The following is a 21,261-nucleotide window of genomic DNA, read 5'->3' as shown; positions in this document are numbered from 1 at the left end:
CCTTTGAGTTAAAATATTTACTTGAAGTCCCCTAGGATTTTAATTTAATATTTTGATTATTTAACAACACATTTGCATGTTTGTGGTTTTCAGATGTTTGTTAATCGTCACATAACATGCAAGTAAACAAATAACATTTTGATTCCACAATTATATAGTATTATATAGAAATGAGATATTTCTTCCTTTAAGTAGGTGTTTTATTTAAATGTACATTTTTATGGTTTCTTTATTTTTTAGCTTTTTATTGTTTTATTAGCAGTTAGAAGGAATTGCACATCATCCAGCGTAACTATAGTTAATTAAAACTAAAAGATAAAAACACTAAAAAGATTAGTTGAAATAAAATAGAATTTTTTTTTTGAAAAATGTATTTCAACTAGTTGCCAAGGCAACTTTTTTATTTAGTTTAAGTACTAAAATAACCAAAACTGCAATAAAAATGAATAAAAAATAAATAAACAAATTAAAATAAATGAGGGCTAAAACAACAACAATAAAAACCATAATGTTTAAGACTGACATAACACTTAACGTCATCTCCCTTCTAGAGAGTGTGAAGTGATTTTAGAAACATGAATCTAGATCAGTGTAGGTCAAACATGCAGGTTCATGTCTGTTTGTCTGTAGTTATGCAGGTTTTGTGTGTTTCGGGGAGAACGAGAGCTGAAAGGAGATAATCTGGTGATCTACAGGATGATGGAGCCGTTCACCGGCCTCTACACGTGTGTGGTTTCATATCAGATGAACGGACGCACGCTCCAATTCACACGCAACATTAACGTCACTGCTGTTGGTATGATTTTCTTGTCTCCTCTCATCTCATTCCTGTGGAAGCTTGTTTCCGCCACGGAATAAAAATCTAAAAAAGCCAATTGCAGCTGTTTATCTCATAATTCAGACTTTTTTTTCAGAAGTGCAAGTTTAGATCTCGTGATTCTGACTTTTTTCTTGCAATTCTGAATTCATGTCTCACGTTTCTGGATTCATATCTGGCAATCCTGAGTTTATATTTCACAATTCTGAATTCATATCTCACAATTTTGAGTTTGTCTCACAATTCTGAATTCATCTCGGAATTCTGAGTTCATATCTCACAATTCTGAATTCATATCTCATAATCCTGAGTTTAACTCTAGAACCGCCAGAGGTCGCTGTATACCTAAAAGCGCCAGCGGGTAAATTTTACCCACACACATGGCAACTGTTTTTATATGGCTAAATAACATATTAATTCACTGTATTATGCCACTGTCGTCACAAAGAAGTGTCTAAAGTTATGAAATGATTATGTCTAGTCGTCAACTATATTTTTACCCTGTTGTTTTATGTTCAAGACTTTTAATGCAGCCTACACTAATCCAGTGGTCTGCACTGACAATGAAAATTAGAAAGTAGTAAATATTTGGGTGGTGTAATATTATTATACAATGTCATTAATCAATATATTAGGATAACCCATGTTATTTAAATTACTAAAATAGCCAATAGACAATAATGAGCAATAATAATTCACCACACTGCATAGGATAATGCTATGACAAATTCAAGCGCACAGCCTCACTTGGGCCCAATTATTAATTTGTTTAGTTATATCATTTATAATTTGAATAAGAGAACACCACCAATAAACTTTGGGTAATCAAAAAAAAAAAACAATTATTCATTACATCATAGATCGGATTTTTTTTCTTTCTTCAGGAAGCGGCAGACTAGAATAGAATAACTAGAATAAATAGCAACACAGTAGCGAACAATAAACGATATGGCAAGACAAAAATTAAATAATAAAACCAAAGTTTGACCAATTATGAGTAACGTTAGGCTAAAACATCTAAATATGATGTCTGGATCACTGTCATATGAGCATAACTTACCATCAGACTCTCCATCTCTCATGGCATTTAGTGTTTCTAATACCAACTTTCCATAAATCGCCGCCTTTTAGTCATTAGACTTTATTCATGAAAAGTGGCAAGAAAATGACAGCGCTAAAATACATGCATTATATAGCGGGTAAATTTGACCCGTGCAGCACTTATAGGTATAAATGCTTAGTTTTTTGATCTGGTTTTATCTAAATAATTTTTAACAGTATTGGATTGTAAATTACATAATTTTAGTAAAAGTCAATGACTGGGAGACTTGAATGTTTTGTTGAAAATCTGTTATGTCCATTTGAAAAACAGCCACGGGTAAAATTTACCCCATGGCGGTTCTAGTGTTAAATCTCACAATTCTGAATTCATGTCTTGCAATTCTGAATTCATATCTCACTAAAGATTCTGAATTCATCTCACAATTCTTAATTCATATCATAATTCTGAGCTTATATCTTATAATTCATATCTCACTAAACATTCTGAATTCATATCTCACAATTCTGAATTCATATCTCGCAACCCTGAGTTTATATCTTGCAATTCAGAATTAATATCTCACAATTCTGAGTTTATATCTCTCATTTCTGAATTCATATCTCACAATTCTGAATTAATATCTCGCAATCCTGAGTTTGTCTCACAATTCTGAATTCTCGCAATTCTGAATTCTCACAATTCTGAGTTTATATCTCACAATTATGAATTCATGTCTCGCAATTATGAATTCATATCTCATAATTTTGAGTTTATATCTCGATTCTGAGCTCATATCTCACAATTCTGACCTTTTCTTTCAATTCTGAGTTTATATCGCAATTGACTTTATCACAATTCTGACTTTTTTTCTCACATATCTCACAATTGGGAGAATTCTTTGCATAATTGTGTGATTAAAAAGTAGCAACTACCTTTTTAATTTTTTTTAATCTGTGGCAGAATTAATCCATACATTTCACCTCGTCTTAAGGTTTTCATACGTCTTTCTCCTGTAGTTCCTGATGTCGGCAGTAAAGTTCCCATCATCCTGAATCCCGCGATCGATCAGATCTACACGGTGACTCTGGGTGAGCGTCGTTGTCTTCTTTCACTGTTTTTGCCGTGTTTTCTGCAGTATGCTTCAGTGAACGTCTTCGCATTGCAGGAGATACAGTGAAGCTGTCTTGTCGTGTGCATCTGCCTCACCTGTACGAGGAAAAGCAGCACATCTGGTGGACCATCGATAACAAAACCGTGGAGGAACTCGCTGACCCACGATTCAGCTCACCTGAGGCCACGTACGACGCGCTTGTGTGTTTCTCATTTCTTTGATCTGTCTCTATCTCTGTTTCACTGACTCTTTTGTGTGTGTGTGTGTGTGTGTGTGTGTGTAGGCTTGTGTCAAACGATTATGGTGACGAGTTGAAAGAACGAGTCCTGAATGTGATGGATTTTTCAACTGACGACCTGCAGAGGCAGTTTAACTGCTCCGCCAGAAACAGCCGTGGGTTCAACACCAGCCGAGCTGTACTGAAGTCCGAACGTAACTACACACACTAGCACAACTAACACACACATGCATATATGTTCAAATGTCATTTATTCCTGTCATCAAAGCTGAATTTTCAGTCTTCAGTGTCACATGATCTTCAGAAATCATTCTAATATCATTCTAATAATCATTTCTGATTATTATCAGTTGAAAACAGTTGTGCTGCCCAATATTTTTGTGGAAACTGTGATGCATTTTATTTTTCAGGATTCACAGATAAATACAAAGTTCAAAAGAAAAGCTATTTATTTGAAATAGAAATCTTTTGTAACATTATACATGTTTTACTGTCACTTTTTCATTAAATTAATGCATTGAAAGAATTAATATAAAAAAAACAATCTTACTGACACTAAACTTTTTAGCTGTAATAAATATAGGACGCCATATAATTTGTAAAAACACATTTTATGTTGGAAAAATAGCAAATAAATTTAAAAACCGCATTGTTACCATTGTACAACATCCTACACAAAAACTAATTAAATCTTTTTCTTACATTTTATTTTTCAGGATTTTTTGATGAATAGAAAGTTCAAAAGATCAGCATTTATTTGAAATAGAAATCTTTTGTAACTTTATACATGTCTTTACTGTCACTTTTAATCAATTGAATATATCTGTACTTTTATTTAGCTTAATTTCCTTCAAAACCAAAACTTTTACACTGTAGTTACCTACTTTCACCAAAACTTCAAACTAAAAGAACTTTTATGATTATATTTTTATATTGTTGTAAGAAATATATTGTATTTAATTTTATTTATTTATTTAAGCTTCATTGTTATTTTAACCGTTTTAGTTTCTTCTACTCTAAATTTGGCATAAAAATGCTGCTGATATGGCATTAAAACAATAAATCAATTAATTTATTATACTTGCCAAAACCATTTTTAAGTTCATTTGGCACTTGTTGTAAGTTTGTTTTGGACCCTGTATGCCCATATGTTTATTTTGGCAGCAAATGTTGACCAGAATGCAGACTAAAATTTTTGTAACTTTATTAATTTTAATAAATGTTTTTTTTTTTTTTTGAGCAGATGTCAATTATGCATTTGGCAGATGCTTTTATAGGTGACCTAAAGCATACAGCATACAGCATGTATACCTTGAACCCATAACATGCTTTTCCAGTTGAGATATAGAAACCTTAGTAGCAAAATTTGACCATTGAAAATGAATATTTGTGTGCCTATGTGTATATATAATCTTGTGTGTGTGTGTGTGTGTGTGTGTAGCGTACGTCCCGACTCTAGAGCTGGGCTGTGGTTTAGGTGTGACGCTGGCGCTCATGCTGATGATGTTTGTCATCTATCACGTATTCTGGCTCGAGCTTCTGCTGCTCTATCGCTCGTGGTTCGGCTCAGATGAGAGATACACAGGTGAGAGATACACATAAACACATATGTGACCCTGGAGCACAAAACCAGTCTTAAGTCGCTGGGGTATATTTGTAGCAATAGCCAAAAATACATTGTATGTGTCAAAATTATAAATTGTTCTTTTATGCCAAAAATCATTAGGATATTAATTAAAGATCATGTTCCATGAAGATATTTTGTAAATTTCCTACCATAAATATATCAAAACTTCATTTTTGATTAGTAATATGCATTGCTAAGAGCTTCATTTGAACAACTTTAAAGACGATTTTCTCAATATTTAGATTTTTTTGCACCCTCAGATTCCAGATTTTCAAATATTTATATCTCAGCCAAATATTGTCCGATCCTAACAAACCATACATCAATGGAAAGCTTATTTATTCATGATGATGTATGAATCTCAATTCCGAAAATAGACCATTATGACTGGTTTTGTGGTCCATGGTCACATATTCACTATATATATAACTTATACAATGCATTAATGCAAGTGTAAGATTTTCCAGTAAGCAGCAGTATTGTGTAGTATCACTACTAACAGACAGCAGATCAGCTGTTTTCAGACAGTCTGGCTTTTCCAGTAACAAGCTACCGTAGTTTCTCCAGCAGGCATCAGTGTAGCGTGAGCAAACACTACATCACTGCTGTTTACATCACACTGCGCAGTCGCTTTTACAGCCGAGTGAACAGAAGTAATAATCAGATGCTCTTCTCTCTCACATCTAACACTGAGGTCTGATTCCTTTCACTGAACTGCTTCAAAAGAAGGTTGAGATTCATTTGTGCAGAGCCATTTTTATTGAAAATGCTTGTTTATCACTTTAGTTTAATGTTTCTAGTTTATAAGTTATATTTAATTGTAACATTTAATGCCATCATCATAATAGTTTGTGACAGATCAGTGTTATTTTAATATCATTGAGTATTTTGAATTAATGTTTCTCATTTTAATTTGAAAGATTTAGTAATTTTGTTGGTTTTATTATATTTTACATATTATCTATATAATTTTTATATTAGTTTTAGTTATTTTAGTAAATGTTAAACTAAATGAACATGAGAAAAAGTAGCTGAAATAAGTTTCAAACACACACACACACACACACACACACACACACACACACTACCAGTCAAAGGTTTTTGAACAGTAAGATTTTTAATGTTTATTAAAGAATTCTCTTCTGCTCACCAAGCCTGCATTTATTTGATCCAAAATACAGCAAAAACTGTAACATTTTGAATTTTTTTTAACTTTTTAAAATAACTGCTTTCTATGTGAATACATGTTAAAATGTAATTTATTTCTGTGATCAAAGCTGTATTTTCAGCATCATTACTGCAGTCTTCAGTGTCACATGATCCTTCAGAAATCATTCTAATATGCTGATTTGCTGCTCAAAAAACATTTATTATTATTATTATGTTGAAAACAGCTGAGTAGAATCTTTTCAGGTTCCTTTGATGAATAGAAAGTTCTGAAGAACAGCATTTATCTGAAATATATTTTTTGTAACATTAACATTATAATTACAATTTAATGCATCCTTGCCGAAGTATACATTTTCTATTTTGCTGTATTTTGGATCAAATAAATTCAGGCATGGGGAGCAGAGGAGAGTTCTTTAAAAAACAAAAAATCTTACTGTTCAAAAACTTTTGACAGGTAGTGTAGATATATACATAATTTTAGTTAATGTTTAAGGAACATATTTTTAATGGTTTAAGTTAACACTTATCACTCTCTGATTGCAAAGAAAATGCATAGTATTGCATTTATATTAAATATATTATTGGCATAAATTTAATATAGTAAAATACTTGTGTTATTATTTTATAGTGCATCTACCTACATTTTCAGGAATAACTTGCATGTCAGCTATTAGTTTGTGTAACATTTAGCTTAGTGATCTGAGGTTTTAAAGCAGCTTCACCAGTAACTCGAGCAGCAGTATCAAAGATCAGACCGAAGTTTAACACTAATACTGACTGAGCTCTGTCTGTGTCTGCAGATGATAAGCAGTATGACGTGTATATCTCATACGCTCGCAACAGTGAGGAGGAGAAGTTCGTTCTGTCCACGCTGCGTCGAGTCCTGGAGACCGAGTTCGGTTACTCTGTCTGCATCTTCGACCGGGACAGTCTTCCTGGAGGAAGTGAGTATCACATGACTTCAAACGTACTGTACAGCAGGGCGTCCCAAACAGCGCTTCACCAAAGCAGCCTCATTCACTGTAAACAAGCTGCAAACTCCATCTCTGCATGTGCTGCGAGTTTAGCATGCATTTGGGAACGATTACATTTACTTCATTCACATTCACAAAAATTGCCCACTTTTTATAAAATAAAATTAAGCAACATGAAAACCATGAAAATCCAAATGTGATGTTAAATTATGGAAATATTAAAAGTTTGGGAATTCCTGCTCTACACAAGTACGTGATTATAGACAAATTTGCAATTCATGATAAAATGCAAGTACGTGTCAGTGTTATTATAATTAAAACCATTAAAATGTAGTATTATTTTTTTAAAGTTTTATTTAAACAATGCTGAAATACAACAAAATAAATGGAAATTAGAAATAAAACTGAAATAAAAATTCATTTATCTTAAATAGTAATTTTTTTTTTTTTTAAATGAATAAAAACTAGTGCTGTCAAATGATTAATCGCATTCAAAATAAAGGTTTTTGTTTACGTGTGTGTGTGTGCTGTGCATATTTATGTATATATAAATATACACACACACATGCATGTATATATTTAATAAAAAAATGTATATTTGTATATTAAATGTGCTTATATATAATAAATATATGCATGTAAATATTTTCAAAATATATATACTGTATGTGTGTGTATTTATATATGCATAATAAATATACACAGTACACACACATATAGTAGGAAACAAAAACTTTTATTTTGGAATGCGACTAATCGCGGTTTGACAGCACTACATGGTCATATTTAAAGAAAAATAATAAAATAAAGACAATGAAATAAAAACCAAAATTGAACTAAAACTAAAATAAATTAAATGTAAATGACAAGAGCACAGAGTGACTAAAATTTCAACTAAATTAAAATCAAAACTGAAGATATCAAAATAAAAGCTAAATAAAGTAAGACAAAAATAAATAAAAACTAAAACTAGTCTAAAACTGAAATAAACTTGTAGTATTAAAAAAAATGACAACAGCCCTTAACAAAATGACAAAATAAACTACAATTAAAATGAAACCTGAAAACATAAAAATTAAAGGTAATTCTAAATATTACTGAAAACAATATTTCTTTTTATAAATGATACTAAAATAACAAGTTAACGAAGTGTTGATCAGATACTGTCATGCAGAACTAGTTAGTTAAACTGTTGACGTACTCGTGTATGACTTGTGTGGTGTGTTTGTGAGTGTGTGTATTAATGTGTATCTGTGTGTAGCTATAACAGACGATACGCTGAGGTTTGTGGGTCAGAGCCGCAGGCTGGTGGTGGTTGTGAGTCCGTGCAGCGCTGTTCACGGGACACAGGCTCTGCTCGAGCTGCAGGCCGGACTGACCAGCATGCTGCACGGCGGCAGCCTCAGGGTGGTTCTGATCCAGTTCAAACCGGTCCAGAGGAAGAGCTGGGTCAAAGAGCTGCGCCGGGCCCGGCTGGCGCTGACGCTCATACGCTGGAAGGGCGAGAAATCGGCCCCTCTGTCCTCACGCTTCTGGAAACAGCTGCAGCTCGAGCTGCCCATGAAGAGGAACACACAACACACACAAACCCAGCTACCGGATATCACACAACACACACCCGACACACACACACACACTCAAAACACACGTCAGGCAGAAGAGAAACTCATCGATCCTTATTCTACGAGTGCCTTATAGACAAAACCAGCATACATGCCTTCGCTCACTTTATTTGTATAGCGCTTTTCACAATATGCGGCTTTACAGAAAAAAAGAAATAGTAGATGTCATATAGGCTTTTCAGTGTAGATTTAGTATTACATATGTTCTATTATGGTATTTAGTCATATTTTGAATTTTATATTTTTTAGTTTCCATTTTAGTGTTTAGTTTTGGTTGTTTTGTGTGTTGTTTACCCATAAATAATATGGGTCAAATACAAAAATGTTCATTTAACAGATAATTTTCAAAAATCAAGTTTTTTCATTGTGCATTCTAATTAATCAAACTGCAGTTGGGTTATTTTGATTAGGTTAAAAAATAACTAAAAAATACAGCTAACTAACACAATAAAACACAATAAAAAACATAATAAAAAACATGATTTTTGAAAATTAAAAAAATTTGTTTTTGCAAATAACAAATAATTATATATATATATACCCACACACAATTATTATTTTTTTCATTTTAGTATTTCAATTTATTGTATTTCCGTTAGCTGCCGAGGCAACATATGCAATTTCCGTTTAAGTTACTTTTCGTCAGCAAAACTCCTTTGAGCTAAAATATTCACTTGATTGTATATTCACCGTTCTCTGATGTCCGTTAATGATCACATAACATGCAGGTAAAAACATTGAAAATATATATTTTTGGGGGATTTATTTTAAAGTTATTTATTTTAATGTTATGATTATGATTTATTAGCTTCTTATCGACTCTTAAAGCCTCTGCAGTTCCCTCAAGAACCAGCAGGGGGCGTGAAACCCTGTTCTAGTGGGTTTGAATTGTAGTGCACTTATCTAGCACACTAGATTACAAACTTCACTTCTGTCAATGTCTGACACCTGAAATAGCGAACTATAGCAGGACACTGTTGCTTTCTCCATAGACTTAGAGAGATAGTTAGAAAATAGTTGCTGAAGGCTCAGTTCAGATCAGAGGAGTGAAGTGTGTTACTGAGCATCAGCCACAAGAGGGCAGAATCCTGCTGGTCATGTTTTGAATGAGTTTTTTGAGGTCTCATTCCCTCTTTCATGCTGCACATTCAGTTGCATTTTATTCTCTGTATGATTTTGTTGTTTATGCATCACTGTGTTCATCTTATATGACCATGTCATGTCCAGTATGTTCTGTGATTACATTTTTTAAACTGGTTTGATAAATAAAAGTTTATTTTTGCATTTCCATCAGTTTCATTGATTCATTTCATTACTCATGTCAAGATGATTTCACACTGAATTTGATCATCCCATGACAGCAACTGACGTCCGTGTTCATTATTTACACTCATGATCATGGATGATGAAATGTTTGCATAAGTGCTTCCCTTCATTCATCACTGAATGGAGGAAGTGAAAAAAAAAATTCAACCAATCACATGCCTTCTTGCCCCACTGAATCTGGTTTTGAGTGTGTTTCTCAAGCTTGTGAGAAGCCACATCACTCTGTTGATTCTCTGGAAAGAAAAACCCCACGAACGTCTAAATATATTGAAACCGTGAACGCAAAGAATAATTTTTCCTTTGGCAATTCAGAAAGTTCAAAAGACATTCATATATGTACCACAATGCTGCTTGCCATAATTTTAAAGGAATGGTTCACCTAAAAACGTAAATTAGCTGAAAATGTCCTCACCCTCAGGCTACCTAAAATGAGTTTGTTTCTTCATCAGATTTGGAGAAATGTAGCATTGCATCAGTGTCTCAGCAATGGATGCTCTGCAGTGAATGGGTGCCGTCAGAATGAGAGTCCAAACAGCTGATAAAAACATCACAATAATCCACACCACTCCAGTCCATCAGTTAACATCTGGAGAAGACAAAAGCTGAAACAAGTCCAGCATTAAGACGTTTTTAACTAAAACATGAGTCCAAAAACGCTTCCTCCAGTGAAAGTGGTCTGGTCTGAATCAGGAGAGAAATCTGCACAGATCAAAACAGCTCTAAACAAATATGTGGCTGGATTTTGATGTGAGAGACAACAGCAGATGCACTTTTTAACTGGAGGAAGCGTTATTATGGATTATGGACTCATATTTTAGCTGAAAGCAATGGTTTGAAGTTAAAACATCCTATTGATGGATTTGTTTTTTGTTTTGTTTTTTACAAACACAGCTTTTGTCTTCTGAAGATGTTAACTGATGGACTGGAGTGGTGTGTATTATTGTCATGTTTAATTTTGTTGATTGAATAGTTAATTTCTAAAATATGTATATGCGGCAAAGCTGAAAAAACATTGTGTTCAGGCAATGATCAACGTCCAGTTAAATCTCAACTGTTAAAGCTCAGATAATAAGAACTCCTCTTGAGAAGTCACACTTACAGTGAGATTATAGTTCACATACTGTATATTTGTGAGCAAAGAGTACCAACTTTGTGCTTAATTAACACATGGATGAAGTGAATGATAGCGTTCAACAGTTTGGGGTTGGTAAGATTTTTGATTTTTTTTTAATGTTTTTGAAAGAAGTCTCTTCTGCTCACCAAAGCTGCATTCATTTGATCAAAAATACAATAAAACTGTAATATTGTGAAATATTATTACAATTTAAAGCAGCTGTTGTCTGTTGTGATATATTTTAAAATTGCTATGATGCAAAGCTGTATTTTCAGCATCATTACTCCAGTCTTCAGTGTCACGTGATCCTTCAGAAATCATTCTAATATGCTGATTTGCTGCTCAAGAAATATTTCTGATTATTATCCATGTTGAAAACAGTGCTGCTTCATATTTTTGTGGAAACCGTGGTGCATTTTATTTTTCAGGATACTTTGATGATTAGAAATTTCAAAAGAACAGCATTTATTTGAAGTAGAAATCTTTGTAACATTATAAATGTCTTTACTGTCAATTTGGTTATTTTAGTGCATCCTTGCTGAACAGAAGTGTTAAGAGGCGCAGGTGTAATCAGCAGCTGTTGTGTGTTTCTCTCTCAGATCTGATGGAGTCGGTTCTCAGGTGTATGCAGGTGTGTCGGCGGCTGCTGGTGGTGTTGAGCTCGGATTGTTTGTGTGAGAAGAGCATCAGTCTGCTGGAGTGTCGTCTGTGTCTGTACCTGCATCACGCGTCGCGCGTTCCCGTTATCACTGTGAGACGACGCGCGTTCAGCGCCCCCTGCGGCGACATCGCGCAACTGCGCAACAACTCCACCTCCATCCGCTGGCACGACGCGCGCTCCGAGCGAACCAACTCGCGCTTCTGGAAGCTCCTGCGGCTCGCGCTGCCTCTGCGACCGCTCGCGCTCGGGAAAAGACTCATCGATAGCACTTCCTCCCATTCGGACCTGGCGTCTGTGGCGACGCGTTACACGCATGCGCAGACCGTCTCGCTCAGTCGGCGTAGCAAAGAGGGGCGGGGCGAAGTGAGACACCTGGGCGTACGCGACAGAAGCGGGCGGAGCTGCGAACAAAAGGGGCGTGGCTGCGCAATCTGCGTGAGTTTTCAGGAAAGTCGTCAAATTTGGGGCGGAGTTATCGCTACTCAGTGGAACACACACCTGCATCAGCCGGTAGCCAATGGGACGATACCTCACGCCACACACAACTCCAACACCGAACCTGGAAACGACCCCGGCAACGACCTCTGCCCCTGTGAACCCAGCAACAACAACCAGACAAATGAGCTACAAACCACACACTGCTGACGCACACTGCTGGACAACCAGCGAATATTATGAATGAAATGTGTAAATCACAATAATTTTCAGGTAATATGTAAACGGAGACCATGAATTCAATAAACTGAATAAAATCAGACTGACCTTTGACCTGAGACTAATGAGATTTATTTTCACTGGCATGCTGCATACTGCACAGTACAGTATATACTATATACTGCATGCTTTTTAAAAAAGTTTGCAATGCAGTCCGCAACTAATGTTTCAAACTGTAGTATTCTGCATTGCATTATGGTATTTCATGCATTGAGCTCTGGTTGTCTATATTGCACTTACTATATTTCTGCAAACATTTTGCATACTCTATACATAATGTACACTATCAAAAAGGGATGATATGCTGAACATAAAAGTGGCAAATGTTTCAGTTCATTTACATCTAATGAATTAGAATAATTATCTAGGCTTAGAACATCATTATTATCAGATATGACAAAAAAACAACAACGACAACAAAAAAACATTAAATAATAATAAAGTCCCCACTACTTAAAAAATAGTGCTAAGTGTGTGAAACAATATTTATGTACTATGCTAAAGTATTGTCACATGACCTAAATATGTTGCATGTTTAATATGACATCCAGTTTAATTTACATCTAGTTGAAAATGTAATATAAAAATAAATACAGACACTTTTTTATTATTATTAATTTAAATGTTTTAACTTTTGGCAGTCTGAACAATTTATATTTAATTATTCAATATATTTAAATATATTGAATGTTTAAAAAATCTTTACAACCGTTCGTATCTTCGTGCATATTGAATCAGAACAATTATCTAAGCCCAAAATAGCATTTTTAATGTTAAAAGATTAAAGATTTGGATGTACAATCAATCAATCAATAATTAATTAAGCTCATCATTTTGAATTTTGGTGGCATTTTACCCCAAGCCCTGGCTAATTTCTCAATCTGCTCAATACATAATATAATATAATACAATATATAACTTAATATAAAATATAATCAAATATCCAAAATATGTGTAGCTTAAAAAAAACAAAAACATTTTGACAGTCCAAAACACAGATGTTAAAAAATATATTGCGTATTTGAAAATATTTAAAAATATGACTTGGTTCAATTTCTTGCATTGTGAGATACAGTATTCCACACAGTTTGTAGAAGTCACACTGCTCAGGCCCCGCCCATGGCCGCTGACTGACAGACCTGCATTAATTTCCATTTGTGTGCGTGTGTTGTTTCGTTAAAGCGCACAGCGAAAGTTATCGAAGTATTTTGTGTATATGTGTGTTGCTCATCCATGATTACAAATGGGCTGTGAAAACTACAAGCACATAACTGTATCAAATAACCATTCCGAGACGCCCTGGTCTGAGTCTCCTTCATCTGTGTTCATACATGTACGGCTGAACACCGGTTCTCTCACTCTCAGAAGAATTTCCTTAAAATATTCATAATATGAGAAACTGTGAGCACAAAAGAACCGCTGCGTACACCCTCCGATGACGGTGATTTTAAGCTGGTCCTATGCTGGTCCTAAGCAGCTCAGAACCAGCTTAAACCAGCTCAAACCAGCAGTCATGCTTCAAAACATACCTAACTAGCATATGCTCAACAGAGGGCCTAAGTCACATTTTATTACATTCATAAATAATACTGACATAATAATACATGACTCTTCTGATAAGTGATCTTGGTGGTGTGGTGTGTATTAGACGGTGGGCACTGAGGTGAATACAAGATTTTTTGGGGTTGCGGTGCATGCTGTGGCTTTTCTTTCTTTCCTCTCACGCTGACACTTTCTGGAGTCTTGAGGAGAGTTCTTTTATGGATTTTACCGTCGACACAGATGTTTTAATTAGTGTTTTAATTTTGATGGTCCATGCTAGGACAATAAAGTTTGAGTTTGATCTTTTTGTAACAAAGTATTGTGATTTGGGGAGGCCTTTATTACGAGGTGGTGTTGTCAACTTATACCTCCGTTACTACATAAACAATAACTTAGCTTAGTTCAATTTATTCAACATTTTCAATCAAACCTTACATTATTGAAGTTCATGTTCAGCGGTGTTTGAGTTCATGCGTGGTGTATCAGTTGTGTGAAACTGTCGATCTGAGGTTACTCAAGAGTACTTTATCTCTCGCTCATCTTATGTGTGTGTTTCATTTCATCTCTTGTGCACTGGAGGAAAACCCGCAAACCTTAGTAAGTGCTCTCTTATTTTATCCTCTTCTTTACAGACACATTTCATCATTTGATTATTCTTGCTCCACACACACTTGACTTGGCAGATCAGCACAATCATCACAGGAGGTTTAGCACCAGTTTAGTTTGGTTGAGATGAATTCTCTCTAACACATTTAATTCAGTCTAGTTTACTTCAACCCTATGCAATAAAACGGCACAACCAGTTTAGTCTATTTTAATGCCCTCTGCAGTTTGAATTCTCTCTGCAGTAAACCAGCCCATATAGTTTAGTCTAGATTAGTTTAGTTTGGTTAAAATAATATGTACATTAAAACAATAAAATGGTACATCAAGTTTAGTCTATAATGCCCTCTGTGGTAAAGCAACTCAATTAGTTTAGTTTTCAGTTTAATTTAGTTTAGTTGAATTCTCTCTGCTGTAAACCAGCCCATTTAGTTTAGTTTAGTTTATTTAAAATAATATGTATATAAAATTGTAAAATAATAAAATTGCACAACAAGTTTGGTTTAGTCTAGTTTAGTTTAATACCCTCTGTGGTAAAACAACACAATTAGATTAGTTTAGTTTAATGCCCTTTGTAGTAAAGCAGCATACTTTGTTTAATTTGGTTTAGTCTTGCAAAGCGGTAATTCAGCAGCATTATCAGTTTAGTTTAGTTCAGTTTATTTTTTTAATTTTACTTGAGAGAAAATTGTCCCATCCTAGCATTCTTGCAGCAGTAAACTTTGAGTACACAACTAGTTTACAACTACAAAGTACATAATGTACATTTCTGAGAAGTACATAAATTGAAAGTATACCTTATTTTTCATTAAAAAAAAACAAAAAACATACTAATGGTACACTTGAATAAACTAGTTTAGTTTAGTATAGAGTCCTCTCTAAAGCAACCTTTAGTTTATTTTATTCTCGTTTCATGTAGTAAATAATGGCACAACCAGCTTTAGTTTAATGTGCTTTGCAGTACACTGTAAAAAATTTCCACCTATTTCAACTTAAAAACTTAAGTTTTGTGGCTGCCTTAAATTTTTAAGTATAAACAAATTACAAATACAAGTCATTTCAACTCACTTTTCAGTATTAGTTGTTTCAACTAATCATGTCAAGTTAAAAAAAAAAAGTAATCACTTGTGAACCTCAACAATGGTGACCATATAAAAAAACAAAACAAAAAAAACAATCATGCAGCAATGCATGCTGGGATCCATGGATGAGTTTTGTACTATGCTAGTACCCAGCATGCATTGCAGCATGAATTTCCTTTTTTTTCTTGTTTTATAATGGTCACCATTGTTGAGGTTCACAAGCTGATTCTTGATGTCTGTGTGAGTCTAGTTGCTACCATAGATTAAAACTTTTTGTGGACAAACTGTTTAGAAAGTCCTTTATGTTAACTGACTGTCACAGAACCAGTGGCTCTTAGAATCACTTTTACTATAATCAATACAACATCCATTTAACCAGAGATTAGACACACAATGAGATCAGTTCGCTAACAGATGATTGTCATTATAAACATATAACAACCAACTACTGATCATTTCCTCGGGGCTTTCAAGTTGTAACAAATATGTTCGAGGAACACATGATTACAACAACCAAAGGAAAAAAAAAACAACTAACACAGAAGTCAAGGGTCAAGAGCCCAACTAAAGCAGACACTGAACTCTAACATGGTTACTTCAATTGAAACAATAAATCAACATCTAAACCTTAGTTAATTCTCAATAAGATCTTCTGTAGATGTCTGACAGAAATAAAGTCAGTCTGGTTATTAATAAGTGGAGCTGGTGATGCTGTTTGTGGGGTTGTTTAATCAGATCTTGAGAGATTTAATGTGTTTTATTTCAGTTGATTTCTAAGGCTGACTGAAGTTAGTTGTTCTTGTGTTTCTTTTCCTTCATCACTAATGCTCAATTATTACTCAATTAATCACTTAATTGAAATGTATATCTTATTTTAGTGAACTCAACTGAAATAAGTTCAGAGCACTCATAATTGTTAGTTTTAAAAGCTTAAATGGTTTAAGGCAATAAGTTTACTCAAACAGTTTGAGTTAACCTAACTTGTCGGGTTTTACAGTGCACAAAAATAAGTCGAGCAAACTTTTAAGTTGGCTCACCTTTTTTTTACAGTGTGCCAGTAAGTTAGAACATAAAATGTTAAGTTCACTGAATTAAATTGGTCTCCTTGAATTTCAATAACATTAAACTGACTTAAAAAATCAAGTTGAATCTAGCATAACTTACAAAAAAAAGTTGAAATTGCTTAAATTATTTTTATGAGTTAAAGTAACTTTAAAACATAAGTTGTCATGACTTTTTCATCATATCATTTTTTACAGTGTAAAGCAACACCATTTGTTTTTAGTTTAGTTTAGAATTAGATTAATGCCATTTGCAGTAAAGCAGAACTTTACACTCTCTCTGCAATAAAACGATACAAGCAGTTTCGTTTGTTTTGGTTTAATGTATTCTCCAGTGAAACAACCCAATTATTTTAATTCATTTTCTTTGTCTACAGCACAACAGGACAATCGGTTTTCTTTCTTTCATTCTGTTCTGTTTGTCTCGCTCTCTTTAGTTGTTTAGTAGTCCGACAAGTGCATGTTCTGTGGGATTCCTTCTGACAGTATTGATATGAAGCGGTCAAGCGGATGGCATCACTTTTGTCCCTTTCTCTTTGTGTAGTTCCTGTTTCGAGAGTCTATGCGTACTGCTGAGACAGAGAAGAGGACATGAAGCCAGTCTGCTCTCTGTAAGTGTTTCTGCCGTTCACACATCCATCAGCATGAGTTTACAACTGCGCTGCTTATACACTCACAGGTACTCACAGGTTCCTAAGCATTTGATGTTATCTTTTTTTCATCCCCTTGAATTAAAGCTTAAAGTCTGCACTTCAATTTCATCTTGATTGTTTAATTTTAATTATATTCTGGTGGCATACAGAGCCGAAATTATGAAAAGTGTGTCAGTGTGCGAATATATATGGACCTAACTGTGTGTCACAATACATAAATCAAGCCAGCCATAACTTCTACATGACTAAGTTTACTGAGCAGGACACTAATTGTGAGACGATGTGAAATCAAAAATGAAAATACACTGTAAAAAATGATAAGTTGACTTAACTTAAAAAAATTGAGGAAACCCGTTGCCTTAAAATTATTAAGTAAATAATAATAATAAAAAAAAAAAGTTAAGTGAACTTGACAATTCACTTAACTTATTTTTTTTAATTATAATTTACTGCACAATAAAAAAAATAAAAATAAAAAAAAAATAATGGAGTTATCGGTTTTTGCAAATGAACTCTTCATATATATATATATATATATATATATATATATGAAGATGAAATTGAAGTGCAGACTTTAAGCTTTAATTCAAGGGGTAGAACAAAAATATAACATAAAATGCTTAGGAATTACAACCATTTTTTTATACACAGTCCCCCCATTTTCAGGAGCTCAAATGTAATTGGATAAATAAATATAATCAAATAAAATGTACATTTTTCATATTTTGTTGAGAATCCTTTGCAGGAGATGGCCTTTCAAAGGCCTTTACTGCAGCTGACTTCAGTTGTTGTTTGTTTGTGGCTCTTTCTGCCTTTAGTTTTGTCTTCATCAAGTGAAATATATATATATATATATATATACACATACAGTGGCTTTATTATTCATACCCCATCATTTTTTCACATTTTGTTATGTTGCTGCTGCCTTGTTAAACTGCTTTAAATTAGTTTTTTTTCCCCACATCAATCTACACTCCATACACCATATTGACAAAGCAAAAACAGAATTGTCACAACTTCGTAAATTTATTAAAAAGAAAAAAACTGAAATAAGTACATTGCATAAGTATTCACACCCTAGATTAAATATTTAGCCGAAGCACCTTTACAGTCTCAAGTCTTTTTTAATTTTTTTTATTTGACAAGCTTTGCTCATCATCATTTGGCAATTATCTGCCATTCTTCTCCTCATCTCTTCACCTCTCAAGCTCTGTCAGGTTGGATGGGGGCAGACGCACATTTTCAGGTTTCTCCAGAAATATTTGATAGGGTTCAATCCCAGGCTGTGGCTGGGCCACTCAAGGACATTCACAGAGTTGTCTATAAGCCACTCTTGCTGTGTGCTTAGGGTCATTAACCTAATTAACACGAGAGAGGAGCACAATCAGTAAACAAACCAGTTAACAAGATAAGAGGTGTGTATATATACACACACAGCAGACTTACCTCTGTTCGTTGACAGTTTACCAGCATCCCTCCTGCACCCCTTCTCCGCACTTACGACTATTCCTGTCGTAACCTGTAGGGGGGTACTCTGGGTTCGGAACTCGGAGCCCTCCCCTCGGACAACACGGCAAATACGCATAAACTTTATTCTATTTATTATATGTAAGCGTGAACTGGTGAAACAGCAGCATAATGCTATTCACACCAGAGTTCAAAAAGAATACCACTAATTTGTTTTTGTATACAATTTCCACAGTACATGTTACTATTTAGACTAAAGTATACCTGTCACATTATAATCAGCTATAATAATCAGTGTCGACTGAAATGCTTCTAAACTCTTGAGTTGTTTCTGTTGTTGTGTGTTTGTGTAGGTGACAGCGATGCAGTGATGAACATCACGGCTGTTTTGGGTCACAGCGTTACATTCAGATGTCCTTTGAACCCCAGCGAATCCGTTGAAGGCTTGTACATACAGAGAGTTAAAAATGATAAAGAAGATGATTTCATCAATGGGTTTTATAAAGGCCGTAAGATAGCAGTGTTGCCTGAGTACCGGGACAGAACCAAAGTGAATGAAATGGAGCTCAGCATGGAGATGAGAAACATCTCAGTCTCTGATGAAGGATTGTATAAATGTGTTGTTAACATCAGCAAAAAACCTAAAACCTCAAAGATTCTCCTCAAAGTCACAGGTATGACAACAGCGTTGAGTTAAATGCAGAATTGAAGAATCGGCTCATATTCAGTTTATGAGAGTAAATTTGAATCAAATCGACCAGACAGGAATTGAATTATAATTTGAATCAGAATGACAGAAAGATGAATTGAATAAAAGTGCAATTAAAAGAAATTCAACCTGATAACAGAAATTTCAAAACGACAATACAAAAATAATAGGTAATTATGCTTGTTTATTACCTGATATGTAGATTATATTTCACGTCAAATGATCAGATATTAATTCTAAACTAATTTCAATACTGTCAAAACTATTAATAACAATTTTCTATTTATTTGTTTGTTTGTTTGTTTGCAACACAATATCCTCCACCCTGTTTCCAGATAAAAAAAAGATAATAATATTAACATACACTCTCAGAAATAAAGGTACAAAAGCTGTCACTGGGGCGGTAACTTTTCAAAAGGTACACTTTTGTACTTATTAGGTTCAAATATGTACACTTTAAGTACTAATATGTACCTTTAAGATACCAAAATGGACCCTTTAGGTACAAACATGTACCTTTTGAAAAGGTACCGCCCCAGTGACAGCTTTTGTACCTTTATTTCTGAGAGTGTAGGAGTCAAAAAAAAAAAAAGGAAATTAGAGCATTCTGGCAAATTAGTACATATTATTTCTGTAAATACTCAATATGTTATGTATGAGAATATATGTTTATATGTAATTCAAATTGAAATGCATTGTTAAAAATGACACTTTTAATTTTCTTTTACTTCTTGAATGTTGATGCACCCCTAGGTACTTAAATTCAAATGCAATTCAGATTTTGAGCCATTCCCAGTTCAGTTCTGAATGATGCATAATGTTTATAAACTCCTACAGTGTGTTTGTGTGTGTGTAATGAAGCCATTCTGTGAAATATCATTTGAATATGCGTATATAGCCTATTTGTGTGTGTGTGTGTGTGTGTGTTGGTTTATTTGCGTATGTAAGTCTGTCCGTGGGGGCACGCACGTCCTGATATTGCCGAGAGCAACGTGTTCCTGGGTCAACATCTTTGTTGACCCTGGAACAACATTGTGATTAACCAATCAGATTTCAAGAACCAGTTTATAATTTTTGTAAAGTTTAGGATTACAATCAGTGTTTGGTGCATGTACATCGGTGTAATTCATCTATCAGTTCCTCTGATTTTAGGGATTACTCATGGGTAAGGTTAGGTTTAGGTGTAGGAATATGGTTAAGATTATATTTTTGGATTAAAATGTTGTTCCAGGGTCAACAAAATATGTCAGTCATCTAGATCAGATTCCAATCGTATATGCACAAACTCTGATTTGGGCTGACAACAGCCTGAATGAGGCTTAAGGATTCTGGGATGCATGTATTGATGTGGGTTTTGGGGAAGTGAAACAATGAGGGTTTTTCATTGTAATGTCACTTATTCCACTGCTCTCTCCTTTTTTTCAGCTGAGTACAGCGCTCCCACAATCACGACAGACTGCAGTGAAACTGCTCTGCGGTGGGCGGATACCCACAGAGTGCCGTCAGATGGGCCGGGCTTAATCCAAGCCTGACGAGCATCGTTTACAACGGGAGTTCAGCAGATAACGAGTCCAAAGCCTGGACCATCAACCAAACCATCATGTACAACTGCGAAGAGCCTACTAATGTCAGCTGTGCCGTAAGGGGCGCTGTTTCCAACATTATCAACATATGTGAGTGTGTTTTTGGATGTTACTCCAGAACTGACTCAAAAGTTGTTGTTGAATC

The 21,261-nt window shown here is 34.5% G+C and overlaps 1 protein-coding gene across 4 annotated transcripts in view; it reads left to right on the top strand.

Moving 5' to 3' along the window:
• Positions 1-12,447, top strand: part of LOC131520702 (interleukin-1 receptor accessory protein) — a 35,299-nt gene extending 22,852 nt beyond the window's left edge. For 3 of the 4 annotated variants that reach the window (XM_058745132.1, XM_058745130.1, XM_058745131.1), the window contains exons 7-13: positions 631-796; positions 2,876-2,947; positions 3,025-3,157; positions 3,254-3,402; positions 4,650-4,793; positions 6,806-6,949; positions 11,641-12,447. In XM_058745132.1, coding sequence (XP_058601115.1) covers positions 631-796; positions 2,876-2,947; positions 3,025-3,157; positions 3,254-3,402; positions 4,650-4,793; positions 6,806-6,949; positions 11,641-12,347 — 1,515 coding nt within the window. In that variant the 3' untranslated portion in view covers positions 12,348-12,447. Of the gene's footprint in view, positions 1-630; positions 797-2,875; positions 2,948-3,024; positions 3,158-3,253; positions 3,403-4,649; positions 4,794-6,805; positions 6,950-8,240; positions 9,890-11,640 lie in introns of those variants that run through there. The other variant, XM_058745133.1, reaches the window with a different exon arrangement.
• Positions 12,448-21,261: the final 8,814 nt, after the last annotated feature.

The sequence above is a fragment of the Onychostoma macrolepis genome, chromosome 15 (assembly GCF_012432095.1).
Source record: "Onychostoma macrolepis isolate SWU-2019 chromosome 15, ASM1243209v1, whole genome shotgun sequence".
In the NCBI taxonomy this organism is placed as follows: Eukaryota; Metazoa; Chordata; class Actinopteri; order Cypriniformes; family Cyprinidae; genus Onychostoma; species Onychostoma macrolepis.
The sequence above is the reverse complement of the archived record's forward strand: the minus strand, read 5'-3'. Positions and strand labels throughout refer to the sequence as shown.